Below are 17,854 nucleotides of genomic sequence, written 5' to 3'. Positions count from 1 at the left end.
TGTCTTAGAGTGAAAAACCAGGAAGACGTTTCTCCAAGCAGTCACGGATACAGTGTGGATACAGTGCCTGGGTACACTGTAGTCTGCAGTTGAGAGTTAGACCTTGCAGAGCCAGACACAAAAATGACACAGAGACCAGGGAGGTGAGAGAGCTTAGACTGGATACAGACTAATGTACTGTAGTGATATTCTTCAGAAAAGACCAAAATCTTCGGGAGATAAAATGTGCTATTCCTTTGACTGACGACAGCAGAATAGCGGCTATCATGTAAAAGAGTACTTCAAAAAGTTCCTGGAAAAATAGAATTAAAAGATAATACGAATTTTTCCAGGAACTTTTTGAAGTACGCTCGTATTGAGCTATTACTTTGTATGAGAGTCTATACGTGAATTCTTGTAACAACTTCATAAGTTAGATACTGTTCTTAACCCTATTTATACCATGGGGATTGGTAAATTCTACAAATTAGGACCTTTACCCCCAGAGAGAAAGTCTGTTAAACATTTAGCAGCACAACATTGAAACAGGCTCAAAGAGGTTTAGTGACTTGCCATGGTTACACCGATGGTAGCTATTGGAAGATCCTAGGCCAGTCTCATTACTCTAAAGCCCTCAGTCTTACCAATATGACTTCACTGGGGACCCTTTTATATTGGGGGACGAGATTATTCACCTTAATTCATCACCAAAGCAAAACCATCTTGCTCACCAAGGACTCCGGGGTTAGAGATGAAGAACTTTACAAAGCTTTTCTTGAGGGCCTGAAATTCAAGCATCCGGCATTTCCACAACTCAAAATGGACCCAGAGGAAAAAACTGCATGCCCCTAAAGCTCTGGCAACAGACGCTGATATGCACATTTTATATAAATAAATAAATATGTATATTTTCCCCCATCTCCTCAGTGAATTTCATAAAGGAGAACAGTCAAGTCCTCATTCAAAGGATGGGAATGACTGTTATAAAGCAAATTATGGATGATCTGTTTGTATGGAATGTTGTGAATTGTGAAGAAGTAAACATCATCTGCCGTGAGAAGGTCGAGCAGGATGCTGCAAGAGGGATCATTCACATGATTTTGAAGAAGGGTTCAGAGTCCTGTAACCTTTTTCTCAAATCTCTTGAAAAGTGGAACTATCCTCTATTTCAGGACTTGAGTGGACAAAGTAAGTACTGGTTTGCTTACATCAGTTTCTATGAATAGAATAAACCATGAAGAAGGTCCATAACCCCATTACCAAGCCTCTGCTTTCCTCCCTCTTCATATCACCTGGCAGTGGTCTTTAAGTCAAGCTAAGGAAAAGCTCAGACACTCTCAGAAAAAAACTCCCATTAGATCACTCGGCAAAGCTCAATAAGTAATCCCAGGGCCAGGGAATAAATGATTTAGAAGTCTCACTTCAAAATAAAGCTGGACACTAGATGCACTTGTTAAATCAATGCAGTAGTTTTTCTCAACATTCCTTAGTCTGATGAGATCTGCCGATGGGTGAGTGGGCCCGCTGACAACCGACTCCATCATTCAAGCAGCATGGTAGATAGTCCCTGACTGACTCAAGGAGAATGGATCTGCGCTTCATGAAATATTAATTTAGTTTTTATTTTACTTAATTAATAAATTTTGTCATGACAGACTTCAATCAAGGTTAAGGCTTAATCTGCTGAAAGTTACCCCAACCATCATTCTCAGCCCAATCCTTCACTTTCCCAAATCCAAACATATGCTCCTCTCATTTTCAATCAGCTGCTATAAGACTTGGTGGTGGAAAGGAGGAAACAGAAGGCAAAAGGGGGTGGGAGGGTACTGGGTGCCGGGGAAAAGCAGGAGTAGATACTTGCTACTCTTTGTGCCAGCTCAGAACTGGGGAAGGAAATTAAAGTCACCAACAGCATATTCTCAGAATCACTCCCCTTTCATCCTCCTGAACTTTAGGTTTTGAGGAGAGACAGAATTGGGTACTCTTTAACATCACTTCTTCTGTATAACAGGTCTTTTTCATCAGATATCAGAAGGAGACTTGGACGATTTGGCTCAGGATTTAAAGGTTTTGTACCATACCCCATCTTTTCTGAACTTCTATCCCCTGGGTGAAGATATTGACATTATTTTTAACTTGAAAAGCACCTTCACAGAACCCACCCTATGGAGGAAGGACCATCACCATCACCGTGTGGAGCAGCTGAGCCTCAGTGGTCTGCTTGAGACTCTTCAGAGCCCCTGCATCATCGAAGGGGAATCGGGCAAAGGCAAGTCCACTCTGCTACAGCGAATCGCCATGCTCTGGGCCTCCGGAAAGTGCGGGGCTCTGACCAAGTTCAAATTCGTCTTCTTTCTTCGTCTGAGCAGGGCCCAGGGAGGGCTCTTTGAAACCCTGTGCGATCAACTCCTGGATGTACCTGACACGATCAGCAAGCGGACTTTCATGGCCATGCTGCTGAAGCTGCGGCAGAAGGTTCTTTTTCTCCTTGATGGCTACAATGAATTCAAGCCCCAGAACTGCCCAGAAATCGAAGCGCTGATAAAGGAAAACCACCGCTTTAAGAATATGGTCATGATCACCACCACCACCGAGTGCCTGAGGCACATCAGGCAGTTTGGTGCCCTGACTGCCGAGGTGGGAGATATGAGAGAGGACAGTGCCCAAGCCCTCATCCGGCAAGTGCTAATAAAGGAGCTCGCTGAAGGCTTATTGCTCCAAATTCAGAAATCCAGGTGCTTGAAGAATCTGATGAAGACCCCTCTCTTTGTGGTCATAACTTGTGCGATCCAGATGGGCGAAAGTGAGTTCCACTCTCACACACAAACAACGCTGTTCCGTACCTTCTATGATCTGCTGATACATAAAAACAAACACAAACATAAAGGCATGAGTGCAAGTGACTTCACCCGGAGCCTGGACCACTGTGGAGACCTTGCTCTCGAGGGTGTGTTCTCCCACAGGTTCGATTTCGAACTGGAGGATGTGTCCAGCGTGAATGAGGATGTGCTCTTGACCACTGGACTCCTCTGTAAATACACAGCTCAAAGGTTCAAGCCAAAGTATAAATTCTTTCATAAATCGTTCCAGGAGTACACAGCAGGACGAAGACTCAGCAATTTATTGGTGTCTCGTGAGCCAGAGGAGGTGAGCCAGGGGAAAGATTACTTGCAGAAGATGGTTTCCATTTCAGACATTACATCCACATATAGCAACCTGCTCCTGTACACATGTGGGTCATCTGCCGAAGCCACCAGGGCTGTTATGAAACACCTTGCAGCAGTGCATCAACACGGCAGCCTCCTTGGGCTTTCCATCACCAAGAGGCCTCTCTGGAGAAGAGATTCTATGCAAAATGTGAAGAACACCACTGAGCAAGAAATTCTGAAAGCCATAAATATCAATTCCTTTGCAGAGTGTGGCATCCATTTATTCCATGAGAGTATATCCAAGTCAGCACTGAGCCAAGAATTTGAAGATTTCTTTCATGGTAAAAGCTTATATATCAACTCAGATAACATCCCCGATTACTTATTTGACTTCTTTGAGTACTTGCCTAATTGTGCAAGTGCTCTAGACTTCATTAAACTGGACTTCTACGGGGGAGCTACGGCTTCGCAGGACAAGGCTACTGAAGACACGAGAACTCACACAGAGAAGTCCTCAGAAACCTACATTCCCAGTAGGGCTGTGTCTCTGTTCTTCAACTGGAAGCAGGAATTTAAGACTCTGGAGGTCACCCTCCGGGATTTCAGCAAGTTGAATAAGCAAGATATCAAATATCTGGGAAAGATATTCAGCTCTGCCACAAGCCTCAGGCTGTGCATTAAGAGATGCGCTGGTGTGGCTGGAAGCCTCAGTTCGGTCCTCAGCACCTGCAAGAACATTCATTCCCTCGTGGTAGAAGCCAGTCCCCTCACCATAGAAGACGAGCAGCACATCACATGTGTGACAAACCTGAAAACTTTGAGTATTCATGACCTACAGACGCAACGGCTGCCAGGTATTGTAAACATCAGCAGTTTAAGCTAGAATCAAGCCTGGCTGGGTACTGTGGAAATATTAAATATCACATGGTTTTGTTTTAAATTTTCTAGTAGTTTCTACCAGGAAAGTATTGTCAGGACTTAGAAGGGAGGTGGGAGGGAGGGCTGGGGAGAGAGGTCCATGTGGAGGAAGACTGTCAGATTGGGAGGCCATAGGGAAGATTTCCAAAGCTGGAGCTATATAGTCTGATTGAAAAGCTATATTACATAAAATATAATTAAATAGATACATTTGTTATTTTAAAATATGTGTGTATATATATATAGTAGATTAAGTTTGTCTTCTGAGAACTTTTCCCTTGTCAGCACTGCCATCTGTACCCAACACCCACTGCTACCCTGCCAAGTGGCACCTGCCCCCCTTCAAGTCTGGAGGAAATCCAGCCTGGAAATGAATCACCTCAGGAGCTAGTGGCTAATTGTGTTACAAGATTCTCACCCAGGAATTTGCAAGAACATCCCCATCCCCAGCCCCACACTAAGTATTGTACTTTAGAAAGAAGATTTCGGGAATAGATATTTCTGTAACATGAAATTTCTGACTTCAGACACAGACAGGTGGGGGCAGTCTTTATGGGTAAAGGGGAGTCTTCCCCACATTCTGGATAATACTGAAGGTGAGTACTGTCCTATCTGTGTAGACCAGCTGTATCGCCCAGAGCAGAGACTGCTGTGTGGTGTGAAGCTATGGGCAACAGGAATCTTGCTCTACTTAACTCTAGCAACCTGGGGTAGGTTTTAAGTCACAAGCAATTTCCCATCTAGCTCTGCCTCACTTGTCACCCTGCAGAGGAATTGCCTATGATTTAAGAATCTAGAATCTTTTGTACAGATAATATTTGCAACCTCCTACTCAATGCAGGAATCCCTTCTGTAACCGACGGGATGCCATCCAGACTTTATTAGAGTACCTTCTGTATCAGGAAGCTATCATCTTCCTTTGATGACTGTTCTTTCATACTGATCTTGCAGAGTGGTTGCTATGCACTGAATTTAGCCTACATGGTGTTTAGAATTTTAAAAAATGTTTGCCAATATTTTGTTCTCAATTTTTAAAATTTAGTTTATTTTGTGAGTAATATATTCATATGGTCCAAATTATACAAGGATCTACAATGAAAAGTCTCCTTCCTGCCCATCTGTTCTAACCATGACTCCCTTCCCGGGAGGAGTTGCCAACATTTTGAAACTAAGAGATTGCATGTAAAAATATGGGTTTCTCATTTCTCTTGAAAATTGTTAAGATTTGATAACTGCATGTTCACATCCTTACTTGATAACAATTGGCTAAATCTGCATAATCTGCTTCTGTGCTCTTTGGACAAAATGCATAATTTTCAGTTGGCTATAGCTGCCCTATGTATCCTAATTCTTTTTTTTTTTTTTTTTTTCATTTTTTAAAGATGACTGGTAAGGGGATCTTAACGCTTGACTTGGTGTTGTCAGCACCACGCTCTCCCAAGTGAGCCACGGGCTGGCCCTAAGCATGATGTTTTCAAGGTTCATCCATGTCTGAATGTGTCCCCAAAAATCCGTATGTTGAAACTTAATCATCAATGTGATAGTATTAAGAGGTGGGGCCTTTAGGGAGTGATTAATCCCAATGATCTTATAAAAGAGGCCCAAGGGAGTTGCCTCCCTCCCTTTTGCCTTTTTTGCCCTTCTGTCTTGCGCCATGTAAGGACACAGCATTCAAGGCACCATCTTGGAAGCAGAGACCAAGCCTTTGCCAGACACTGAAACTGCCAGCACCTTTATCTTGAACTTCCCAGCCTTTAGAACTGTGAGGAATAAATTTCTGTTCCTTATAAATTACCCAGTCTCAGGTATTTTACTATACAGCATATCAAATGGACTAAGACTATTTCATTTCTTTTTATTGCCAAATACAATTCTGTTGTATGGATAGGCTACATTTTGTTTATTCATTCATCAGGTGATGGACATTTTGTTGCTCATTTTACAGGTAAGTAAACTGAAACACAGAAAGGTTAAGTGGCTTTCCCACACAGTTAGAAGGGGCAACAGCAGAGATTAGAATCTAAATAGCCTGGCTCCAAAGTCTATGCTCCTCACTTCCATATTATGCTATTTCTTGTTTTGTCCTTGGTTAATGCTAAATGTATCAATTATAAGGTGAGCCCAAATATGTGGAAGCCTCTTTTTTTTCCCCTCAATAAAAAGATACTTCCCCTCGAAGGCTTTTTATTGCCAACTTAAATATATAACTAAGCCAATGAGGCCTTGTCTGCGCTATGTCATTGGGTACAAGGCTTCATGTTAGTACACAAAGTGCTTCCTAATAATTCACCTTCTGCCCCACTCTGTTCCCTTATCCCATTGCTTATAAAGCCAAAAATCAAAGTCCCTCTGTCCCCACCCTCTCTTCTTCCCCCTTATCTGCACTAAGAGTCATCTCACCCTTCCCCAAGAGTAGAAGGACATGTGTATGTTTATGTACAGGTGTAAATGTTAAATATTTTAAGTGGAAAGTCCTTACTTCCTGTGACACATCAATAAAGTACAATGTGAACCCTTAAAAAAGATACATATATATACATACACATACACATACACATACATATATATATATTTTAGGGAAGACAGATGAAACAATCAAATGTCTACTCATAATATTTAATTGATTACACATATGAATATAAAATTATGCTGTATAACATAGTACTGGTACTTGCTATTAATAATTCAGCTCAACAATTACTTTTGAGGGCCGGCCTGTGGCTCACTTGGGAGAGTGTGGTGCTGATAACACCGAGGCTACGGGTTCAGATCCCTATATAGGGATGGCTGGTTGGCTCACTTGGGAGAGCATGGTGCTGACAACACCAAGTCAAGGGTTAAGATCCCCTTACCAGTCATCTTCTGGAAAAACAACAAGAACGACAACAATTATTTTCTAAAGAATACTCAAGAAAAAATGTTTTTTTTTTGTGACCGGCACTCAGCCAGTGAGTGCACCGGTCATTCCTATATAGGATCCGAACCCGCGGCGGGAGCGTGGCTGCGCTCCCAGCGCCGCACTCTCCCAAGTGCGCCACGGGCTCGGCCCAAGAAAAAATGTTTTTAAGACATATTTCTTGAGAACTGCTTTTTAATCTTATTTTAAATCTAAAAATGTTATAGATAAAGGAATGTGTCTGCAGAACATTAAGTGATGACTTTATTGCTTAAGAGCTACGAAAGTCTAGAGTTTGGCACTGGTCTCTCTCCTCAGAATTTGGGTGTTGAGGTGGGATCTAACAGGTATCACAATTATATTTTACTTACAGTTCATGTGTCAGTTTTTATGTGTCAGGTATTTCATCAAACATATGTAATTCCAAGGCTGAAAGGGCCAATTTGGGAATGACAAATATATACCATTTATAACGTGCATGGGCCCTTTGCAAAAACAGATTTAGGTTAAAGAAAGCTTAGGGACTAGGCTGGGAAGGAATATTCCCAGGAAACCATATAATCCCTTTAATTTTCCAAGGCTATTCTTCAATATTTGCTATATGGCATTTGACAATTGTCTTGGTTTGGACTGCTATAATAAAAATACCATAGACTGGGTGGCTTAACCAACAGAAATTTATTCCTCACAGTTCTGAAGGCTGGGAAGTCCATGAACAATGTGCCAGCCAATCTAGTTGCTGGTAAATGCCCTCTTCCGGGTTTGTCTTTGTTTTTGCTGTATCCTCGTGTGGTGGGAGTGGGGGCGATGTGGCTCTGGTCTTTTCGTCCTTTATAAAAGCACTCAGTCTATCGTGGGGGCTCGACCTTCATGACCTCAATTAAACCAATTTACCTCCCAAAGGACACATGTCCAAATACTATCAAAGTGGAAATTAGGGCTTCAATATATGAATTTGGGAGTGAGGACATCAACATTCAGTCCACAGAAACAGTAAATGACAAATTTTTTGGAAATAAACATTATATTTATTTCACAAAATCCTTTCTTATTCAGTGAGAAATATATTCACATCTTTTTTCAAATACATCAGATCTCTTACTTCACGATTTTCCAAACTTCTTATAATGTGGTTATAATGAGAAAAAAATAAAATTTTCCAAAAAGGTTTTAAAAACAACTGTAAAAATCATGAGATCAGATACACCAAAATCTAAGGGAGGAAAGCTAGAAAAAGCCCTGAATAACTTTTTTTTTTCCTTTCTTTTTCCTAAAATTTTAAGTGTTTTATTTATCAACAGTAAATCACAAACCTTAAAAATTTACAATTTCTATTTAGCATTAAGAGTTTATCCAAGAGAAATTTCAACTATTGTACTTCTTATAAATGGAAACTCAGACCAGAGTATGTCAATTATCTAACTGGTCATTAGAGAATCCAAAAAGCAACTGACACTTTGGATTCCTATTGAACCAGTTTTGGTTATGGAGAAAGGGTATGAATGTTTTGTTTAAACTATGTTGTTCAAAAGTAAGTGGTTAAAAGAACTCTTGTAATATGAAAGAGCTTTTATAAGGACTTGAATATAAGGCTATTACCTCTCTTAGGAGGAATAATATTTTAGGGGGAAAAAACAACTTTGCCTTCTATTTGAGCATATTCAATTTAATGAACAAGGGCAAGAGTAAAGGTCTGTAGCATTAGACTTAGGGACTCCCACTCGGCCCAGACTTGTAATTATCTTTTGGACATAGTTGTTTGGTCATTCAAGCAGTGCTATCATCCATATCATATTTCCAAAATTTTATTAAGACTTGCTGAATAAAAATGGTCTATTTGGTAAATGTTCTGTGTGCACTTGAAAAGGATACATGTTCTGCTGTTGTTGATAGGAGTATTCTGTCAGTGTCAATCAGGTCAGTTTGCTTGACAGTGCTATTGAAGTCTTCCCTGTACTTATTGATTTTCTGACTAATTGTTCTATCAATTATGGGTGTAAGGGCATTGAGATCTCTGACCATATGTGTGTACCTGTCTAGTTCTCTGTTCAGTTTTGTCAGTTTTGCCTCATGTATTTTGAGACTGTCATTAGGATGCACAAACACTTAGAGTTTGCTATGGTTTAAATGTGTCCCCCCCCCCAAATTCATATGTTGAAACCTAATGCCTAATGTGATGGTACTAGGAGATAGGGACTTTGGGAAATGATGAAATCATGAGGGTGGATCCCTAATTAGTGGGATTTGTGCCTTCATAAAAGAGAGCTGCTCTGTTCCTGCTACAATGTGAAGACAATAGTGAGAAGATATCATTGATGAATCAGGAAGTGGGTCCTCACCAGATACTAAATCTGCTGGTGCCTTGACCTTGGACTTCCCAGCCTTCAAAACTGTGAGAAATAAATATCTTTTGTTTAAAAGTCCCCCAGTTTATGGTAATTTGTTGTAGCAGCCCAAACAGACTAAGGTTATTATGTACTATTGATGAATTGACCCCTTAATCATTATGAAATGACACTTTTTATCTCTAGTACAATTCTCTGTAATAGCACCAGCACTAATATTATCCCTAGTACTACTTAAAGTCTACTTTGATACTCATATAGCTACTTGGGCTTTTTTTTGAAGATCTCAATTGGCTTTATTGTAATTCTAGAATCGGGCAACATGTTATTACATAAAATAGAATAAGTCTTTCAGTGACTACTCGGGCTTTCTTTTGATTAGGGTCAGCATGGCATATATTTTTCTATGCTTTTACTTTAAAATTATTTGTGTCTTTATATTTTATTTATTTATTTATTTATTACATTCTATGATGTTGTTGCGGAGCAGTTGGGAGAGGGTGGAGAGGAGAAAGGGAAAGGAAATGGGTTGGAAGAAGGAGGAAGGAGGACGGGCGGGATTGAGGCCTGTGTCCCCCTGCACATTCCCACAGAGAAGACCAGGGGGCTTTCAGCGGTGGCTTGGTCATTGCTGGGCTGAGTGCAGATGTCAGGCATGTCGGGCAAAAGCCCTCTCCCCCCACTATCCCAGTTCGGGAACTTGGGGCCCTTCTTGCTGTGGCTCAGTGGTCATGGCTGGCCAGGTTGAGTGTGTCAGGGGGGCGTGGCTGAGGCCCTTGGCCCCTCACCTGGGGCACTTCCTGCAGTGGTACAGTTGTCATCGCTGGGCTGGTAGAGCATGTTGGGGGGCATGGCCAAGGCCCTCAGCTCCCCACCACCCTGGCTCAGGAGAGCCTGAGGTGTTCCCTGCAGCAGCTCAGTGGTCATTGCTGTGCTGGTTGAGCATGTCGGGGAGGGCGTACCAAGGCCTTTGGCCCCCCACCCCGGGGCACTTCCTGTGACAGCTCAGAGGTCGTCACTGGGCTGGTTGTAGGTGTCAGGGGTGTGTGGCTGAGGCCCTTGGCCTGCCACCACCCCGTCTTGGGAGAGCCCAGGGCACTTCCTGCAGTGGCTTGGTGGTCATTGCTGGTGTGGTTGTGCATGTTGGGGGGTGTGGCTGAGGCCCAAGGCCCCCACCATTGGGACTGGTTGCAGGTGTCAGGGGGCATGGCTGAGGCCCCCGGCCCTCCCCCTTTTCTGGCTTGGTAGCCCAGGGGCTTCCGGTCCTTCTAGGTGTTAAAGGTGTTCTTTGGTGAAATGAGACCTTTACTAACTAATATCAAACTTTATCTCTGACTGTGAGTACTTTGTTTTTTCTTTCAGTTCTGTGTTGGATTATTTGCTGTTCCCACCACTTCAAGTCTGCACTGGAACTAAGTTTTTCGTCCTTTGCTTAGTTCTAAAATGGGGGAACTTCCTGTGGGACCAGCACTTGAGCACTGGGGTGGAGCTAAATCGCTGCTTTGCTGCTGATTCCCTTGGGAACGCTTTTTGTGCAGGTCAGGTTTTAATGGTTGACTTTATAGGTACTTCTGGCTCTTGTGTGATCTAGTGAACCTGGGTTGTGTAGAAACTCTGGTCTGGGCCTGAGTCTTTTCATCAAACTGCACCCCATGCAATTCTATATTCCTGACCAGTCTCCTCTGAGTGGTCCTACACTAATTGAGGGGCAGATCAGCTGTCCTTGCTGTGCCCCAGTGTTTCCCTCTCCCCCACTGCCCATGCTCCAAACACTTCCCATGGGACAGGCTGTGCTCTGGTCCCTTGCAATGATTCACCAGCCTCTGAGTGGCTTCTTTTTGCAGTTGTTGTGGCTCCTCACCCCTGTGTAGGTCCACAGGAACACTATCAATGGTCTTGCTGGCCTGGGGACCACCAAGGCCCTCTTCTCCCTGCTGCCTCCAAGCAACTTCATCTGAAGGGCACAGCAGCAGCTGTTGCCAGCTCCTGCTCTGTGTGCTCAGCAGGTCCAGCCTGGAAGTGGCCAGGATTCAAAACAGTCAGAGTGCTTTTTTCTTTCTCTCATCATGGCTTCTTCACCTTCATGAACTCTGTAGGTCTCACCTCCTCTTTCCCTGAGCTCCAGCAGCCCCAGCTTGGCTGTCATTGCTTTTTTATAGTTGAAAATTGGTTGATCTGTGGGAAAGAGTGACACTGGGGACCGTCTATTCTGCCATCTTGACTGGAAGTCTGTGTCTTTATATTTAAATATAAATATGTAAGTATGTGTTTTGTAGGCAGAATATACTCATGGCGGTGTCTTGCTTTTTTGTCCTATCTGATAATCTCTGCTTTTTAATGCAGTGTTTAGATCATTTACATTTAATATTATTATTGACTTGGTTGTGTTTAAATTTATCAACTTATTTGTTTCTAATTGTCCCATCTGTTCTTTCCTTCTTCCTCTTTTTAGTCCCTCTTTTGAATTATTTCTTAAGATTCAATATTATTTTTTGTTGACATTAACTATTCTCTTTGTTTTGTTTTTTTAGTGGCTGATTATTAGTGGGTTTTTTTTAGGACTTATAGTATATTTCCCAAATCTTCACCTGGTCCCTATTATTAATGAAGTTTCCAGAATTCTGTGGTGAAATGACAAAAATGCAGACAATGAAGAGAATTTTTCCACAAAGTTAATTTTTTTCTATCTTATGGACTGTTCTCTGTTTTGAGATTAGGTACTCTCTACTTTTTGAGTGCTTAAATGTCCTTCCTGCTGATTTTTTTCTAATCTTACCCCCACTCGTATACCCTGGTAACCACTGATCTGTTCTTGATGACAAAGATTTTATCTTTTCATGAATGTTATATAAATGGAATCACACACATGTAACCTTGTGAGACTTGTTCTTGAACAGGGCATAATGTTTTTGAGGTTCATCCAACTTGTAGCAGGTATCTATGGCTCATCCATTTTATTGCTGAATAATATTCCATTGTATGGATGTACCACAGTTTATTTATCCACTCACCACTGAAATGCATTTAGGGTGTTTACAGTTTGGGCAATTATGAATAGAGCTACTGTAAACATTCTTGTGCAGGTTTTTGTGTGAAATGAATTTAAATTCACTTGGGTAAATACCTAGGGGTGGGACTGCTGAACCATAAGACCAGTACTTATTTAACTTTATATGAAACTGCCAAACTGTTTTCCAGTTTGTACCATTTTGAATTCCCAATAGCCATATATGAGAATTTTAGTTGCTCTGAATCCTCACTAGCACGTAGCATTGTCTGTGTTTTTATATTTTAGTTTTCCTACAAAAAGAAAAACACACACACACACACAGACATTACCAAGTGCTAGTGAGAATGTCGAGCAACTGGAACTCTGTGTGTAGTGGTGTCTCATCATGGTCTAAAGCATTTCTCTAATGGCTGATAAAAGTTTAAAATGTTACGTGTGTTCATTTGCCAAGCTATATGTTCTCTTTGGTGAAGTGTCTGTTCAAGTCTTTCACCATCTTTTTAATTGAATTATTTGCTCTCCTAATGTTGAGTTTTGAGAGTTCTTTATATATTGTGGATACAAGTCCTTTATCAGATAAGTGATTTAAAAATACTTTCTTCCAGTCAATAGTTGCTTCTTTAAAAATTCTCTTAACAGTGTCTTACATAGAGCAAAATTTTTAATTTTGTTGCTATCCAATTAACATTTTTTTCTTATATGCATCATGATTTGGTGTCATGTCTAAGAACTTTTGGCCTAACCTTAGGTCATGAAGATTTCCTCCTATCTTTTCTTTTTAAAGTTTTATGTTTTACATTTAGATCTATGATCCACTTTGGTTTAACATTTGTGTAAGGTGTGAAGTTTAGGTAGAGGTTCATTTTTCTTGCATATGGATATCCAATTGTCCTACTTATTGAAATGACTATTCTTCCTTGTTCAAATTTCCTTTGCAACTTTGTCCAAAATCATCTGGCTATTATTGTATAGGTGAATTTCTGGACTCTATTTTCCTGTTGCTCTACTACTTGCCAGTACCCTTGTCTGTCCCTTACCAATGCCTCATTGATTTAATAACTGTAGCTCTTTTTTTTTTTTTTTAAAGATGACCAGTAAGGGAATCTCAACCCTTGGCTTGGTGTTGTCAGCACCACGCTCAGCCAGTGAGCAAACCGGCCATCCCTATATAAGATCCGAACCCGTGGCCTTGGTGTTATCAGCACCGCACTCTACCGAGTGAGCCACAGGCCGGCCTAATAACTGTAGCTTTATAGTAAGTCATAACATTGGGGGTAGTGTTATTTCTCAACTGTACTCTTTTTCTTTTCTTTTTTTTTTTTTTTGAAGGAGAAAGCAGCATTAGCTGGATGAAAATGGCTGTTGGGGGTAGGTAGAAAGGGATATGTCTAAAATAGTCTTCTGAACACACCAGTTCAGCTATGTCCTTTGTTTAAATGCTTTGAATACAATCCTAACTATGTAGTACTTTAAAATTAACCCCAGAGGGATTATATCTATTTTTCTCTCAGTTTTAAAGTTAAGTACTAATGGAACTTGGTCTCCTCGTGTAGTAAGTTTTTAGGATAATCTTACAGTTGGAGGAGATATTTGCTGAGATTATTTATTCACAGTCCTCTCCATTGCCCAAATTTCCTCTGCAGCATCCTTTTTTTTTTTTTTAAATTTATTTAATTAATTAATTTATTTTTTAAATTTTATTTTGTCGATATACATTGTGGCTGATTATTGCTCCCCATCACCAAAACCTCCCTCCCTTCTCCCTCCACCTCCTCACCAACAATGTCCTTTCTGTTTGCTTGTCGTATCAACTTCGAGTAATTGTGCTTGTTATATCTTCTTCCCCCCCCCCCGGTTTTGTGTGTTTGTGTGTGTGTGTGTGTGTGTGTGTGTGTGTGAATTTATTTATTAATTTTTAGCTCCCACCAATAAGTGAGAACATGTGGTATTTCTCTTTCTGTGCCTGACTTGTTTCACTTAATATAATTCTCTCAAGGTCCATCCATGTTGTTGCAAATGGCAGTATTTCATTCGTTTTTATAGCTGAGTAGTATTCCATTGTGTAGATGTACCACATTTTCCATATCCACTCATCTGATGATGGACATTTGGGCTGGTTCCAACTCTTGGCTATTGTAAAGAGTGCTGCGATGAACATTGGGGAACAGGTATACCTTCGACTTGATGATTTCCATTCCTCTGGGTATATTCCCAACAGTGGGATAGCTGGGTCGTATGGTAGATCTATCTGCAATTGTTTGAGGAACCTCCATACCATTTTCCATAGAGGCTGCACCAATTTGCAGTCCCACCAACAGTGTATGAGAGTTCCTTTTTCTCCGCAACCTCGCCAGCATTTATCGTTCAGAGTCTTTTGGATTTTAGCCATCCTAACTGGGGTTAGATGGTATCTCAATGTGGTTTTGATTTGCATTTCCCAGATGCTGAGTGATGTTGAGCATTTTTTCATATCTGTTGGCCATTTGTATATCTTCCTTAGAGAAATGCCTACTTAGCTCTTTTGCCCATTTTTTAATTGGGTTGCTTGTTTTCTTCTTGTAAAGTCGTTTGAGTTCCTTATATATTCTGGATATTAATCCTTTGTCAGCTGTATATTTTGCAAATATTTTCTCCCACTCTGTTGGTTGTCTTTTAACTCTGTTAATTGTTTCTTTTGCTGTGCAGAAGCTTTTTAGTTTGATATAATCCCATTTGTTTATTTTTCCTTTGGTTGCCCATGCTTTTGGGGTCACATTCATGAAGTCTGTGCCCAGTCCTATTTCCTGAAGTGTCTCTCCTATGTTTTCTTTAAGAAGTTTTATTGTTTCAGGGTGTATATTTAAATCCTTAATCCATTTTGAGTTGATTTTAGTATATGGTGAGAGGTATGGATCTAGTTTCATTCTCCTGCATATGGATATCCAGTTATCCCAGCACCATTTGCTGAAGAGGCAGTCCCTTCCCCAGTGAATAGGCTTGGTGCCTTTGTCGAAGATCAGATGGCAGTAAGTGTGTGGGTTGATTTCTGGATTCTCTATTCTATTCCATTGGTCAGTGTGTCTGTTTTTATGCCAGTACCATACTGTTTTGGTTATTATAGCTTTGTAGTATAGCTTAAAGTCAGGTAGTGTTATGCCTCCAGCTTTATTTTTTTTGCTCAGCATTGCTTTGGCTATGCGTGGTCTTTTATTGTTCCATATAAATGTCTGGATAGTTCTTTCCATTTCCGAGAAAAATGTCTTTGGAATTTTGATGGGGATTGCATTGAATTTGTATATCACTTTGGGTAGTATGGACATTTTCACTATGTTGATTCTTCCAATCCAAGAGTATGGGATATCTTCCCACCTTCTTGTATCCTCTCTAATTTCTCTCAGCAGTGGTTTGTAGTTCTCATTATAGAGATTTTTCACCTCCTTGGTTAACTCAATTCCTAAGTATTTTATTTTTTTGGTGTCTATTGTAAATGGGCAGGCTTTCTTGATTTCTCGTTCTGCATGTTCACTATTGGAGAAAAGAAATGCTACTGATTTTTGTGTGTTGATTTTGTATCCTGCTACTGTGCTGAAATCATTTATCAATTCCAAGAGTTTTTTTGCAGAGGTTTTAGGCTGTTCGATATATAGGATCATGTCATCTGCAAACAGGGACAGTTTGACTTCATCTTTTCCAATCTGGATGCCCTTTATTTCCTTCTCTTCTCTGATTGCTCTGGCTAGTACTTCCAACACTATGTTGAATAAAAGTGGTGAGAGTGGGCAACTGTACTCTTTTTCAAAATTGTTTTTTATATTCTAGTTCCCTTGATGTTCCATGTAAACTCTAGAATCAGATTATTTATATTTTCCAAAACATCAGCTTGGATCTTGGTTGGAATTGCATTAAATCTATTGGCCAATTTGGGTAGAATTAACTTCTTTACTATGTTGAGTTTTCCAAGTCATGAGCATGTTTTCTCTCTCCATTTATTTAGATTTTCTTTGATTTCTTTTATCACCATTTTGTTGATTTCAGCATACAGATTCTGTATATGTTTTGTTAGTTGTTTTGGGGGTTTTTTTGGTGGCTGGCTGGAATGTTTTGTTAGGTTTATACCTAACTTTTTTATTCTTTTGGAGCTATTTTAAATGATATTTAAGTAAAATGTTTTGGTTTCCAATTGTTTATTACTACTGTATAGAAATATCACTGATTTTAGTGTGTTGACCTTATATTTTACACCTTTGCTAAACTCACTTATTAGTTCTAGGAGGTATAGTTTGTTTTGTAGATTTCTTGAAATTTTTATAATAGACAATTATGATCTCTCCAATTATGTTATCTCCAAAAAGAAGAGTTTTATTTCTTCTTTTCCAATCTCTATTCCTTTTACTGCATTTTCTTGCCTTATTGCACTGACTAGGACTTATAGTATGATGTTGAATAGGAATGGCAAGAGTGAACATCCTGCCTTGTTCCTGATCTTAGGGAGAAAGCATTCAAACTTTCACCATTAAGTATTATGTTAACTGTAGTTTTCTTGTAGATGCCTTTTATTAGGTTGAGGAAGTCTCCTTATATTCCAAGGTTGCTGAGAATTTGTATCATGAATCGATATTGGAATGCGTCACATGTGTTTTCTGCATCAATTTATGTGATCATGTAGTTTTTCTCTTTTGGACTATTAATATAGTGAATTATATGGACTGATTTCCAAATATTGATCCAGTCCTGCATTCCCTTTATGAAGCCCACTTGATGGTAGTGTAATATTCTTTTTATGTATGGCTAAATTTCATTTGCTATATTGTGGGGGGTTTTTCCTTCTATGTTCATGAGTGATATTGATCTGAAGTTTTATTTTCTTGTACTGTCTTTGTCTGGGTTTCATATCAAGTTAATGGCGACTTCATAAAATGAGTTGGGAAGTGTCCCCTCTACTTCTATTTTCTGGAAGTGCTTGTATAGAATTGGTTTTACTGCTTCTTTGAATGTTTGGTTGAATTTATAAGGGAAAGTATCTGTGCCTGAAGATTTTTTTTTTTTAATTTAAATTACAAATTCAATCTCTTTAATAGTTATAAGACTACTCAGGGTACCTGTTCCTGAATGAGCTTAGATGGGTTTTGTTAGTTTGTGGTTTTCAAGGAATTGGACAATTTCATGTACTTTGTCAAATTCTTGCATGTAGATTTGTTCATACTGTTCTCTAATTGTCCTTTAATATCTGCAGTGTCTGTAGTGATATCCCCTCTTTCATTTCTGATATTGGTAATTTGTGTTTCCTGTTGTTTTTCTTTGTCAGTCTTGCTAGAAATTTATCAATTTTATTGATCTTTTCAAAGATCCAGTTTTTAGCTTTTATTGATTTTTCCTATTGTTTATGTTTGTAATTTTATTGATTTTTGCTCTTATCTTTATTATTTCCTTCCTTCTTGCATTTGGTTTATTTTAGTATCTTTTCTGTAGTTTTTTAAGTGGTAAGCCTAGGTTATTAATTTGAGATCTTTCTCATCTCTAATATAAGCATTCATGCTATAAATCTCCCTCTAAGCACTGTGTTAGCTTCAGATTTTGA

The 17,854-nt window shown here is 39.8% G+C and overlaps 1 protein-coding gene across 1 annotated transcript in view; it reads left to right on the top strand.

Moving 5' to 3' along the window:
- Nucleotides 1-442: 442 nt before the first annotated feature.
- NLRC4 (NLR family CARD domain containing 4) overlaps nt 443-17,854 on the top strand; it is a 40,938-nt gene continuing 23,526 nt past the window's right edge. The window contains exons 1-3 of the mRNA XM_063077757.1: nt 443-452; nt 907-1,167; nt 1,991-3,982. Coding sequence (XP_062933827.1) covers nt 443-452; nt 907-1,167; nt 1,991-3,982 — 2,263 coding nt within the window. The remainder of the gene's footprint in view (nt 453-906; nt 1,168-1,990; nt 3,983-17,854) is intronic.

This window comes from Cynocephalus volans, chromosome 14, assembly GCF_027409185.1.
Source record: "Cynocephalus volans isolate mCynVol1 chromosome 14, mCynVol1.pri, whole genome shotgun sequence".
Taxonomy (NCBI): domain Eukaryota; kingdom Metazoa; phylum Chordata; class Mammalia; order Dermoptera; family Cynocephalidae; genus Cynocephalus; species Cynocephalus volans.
The sequence above is the reverse complement of the archived record's forward strand: the minus strand, read 5'-3'. Positions and strand labels throughout refer to the sequence as shown.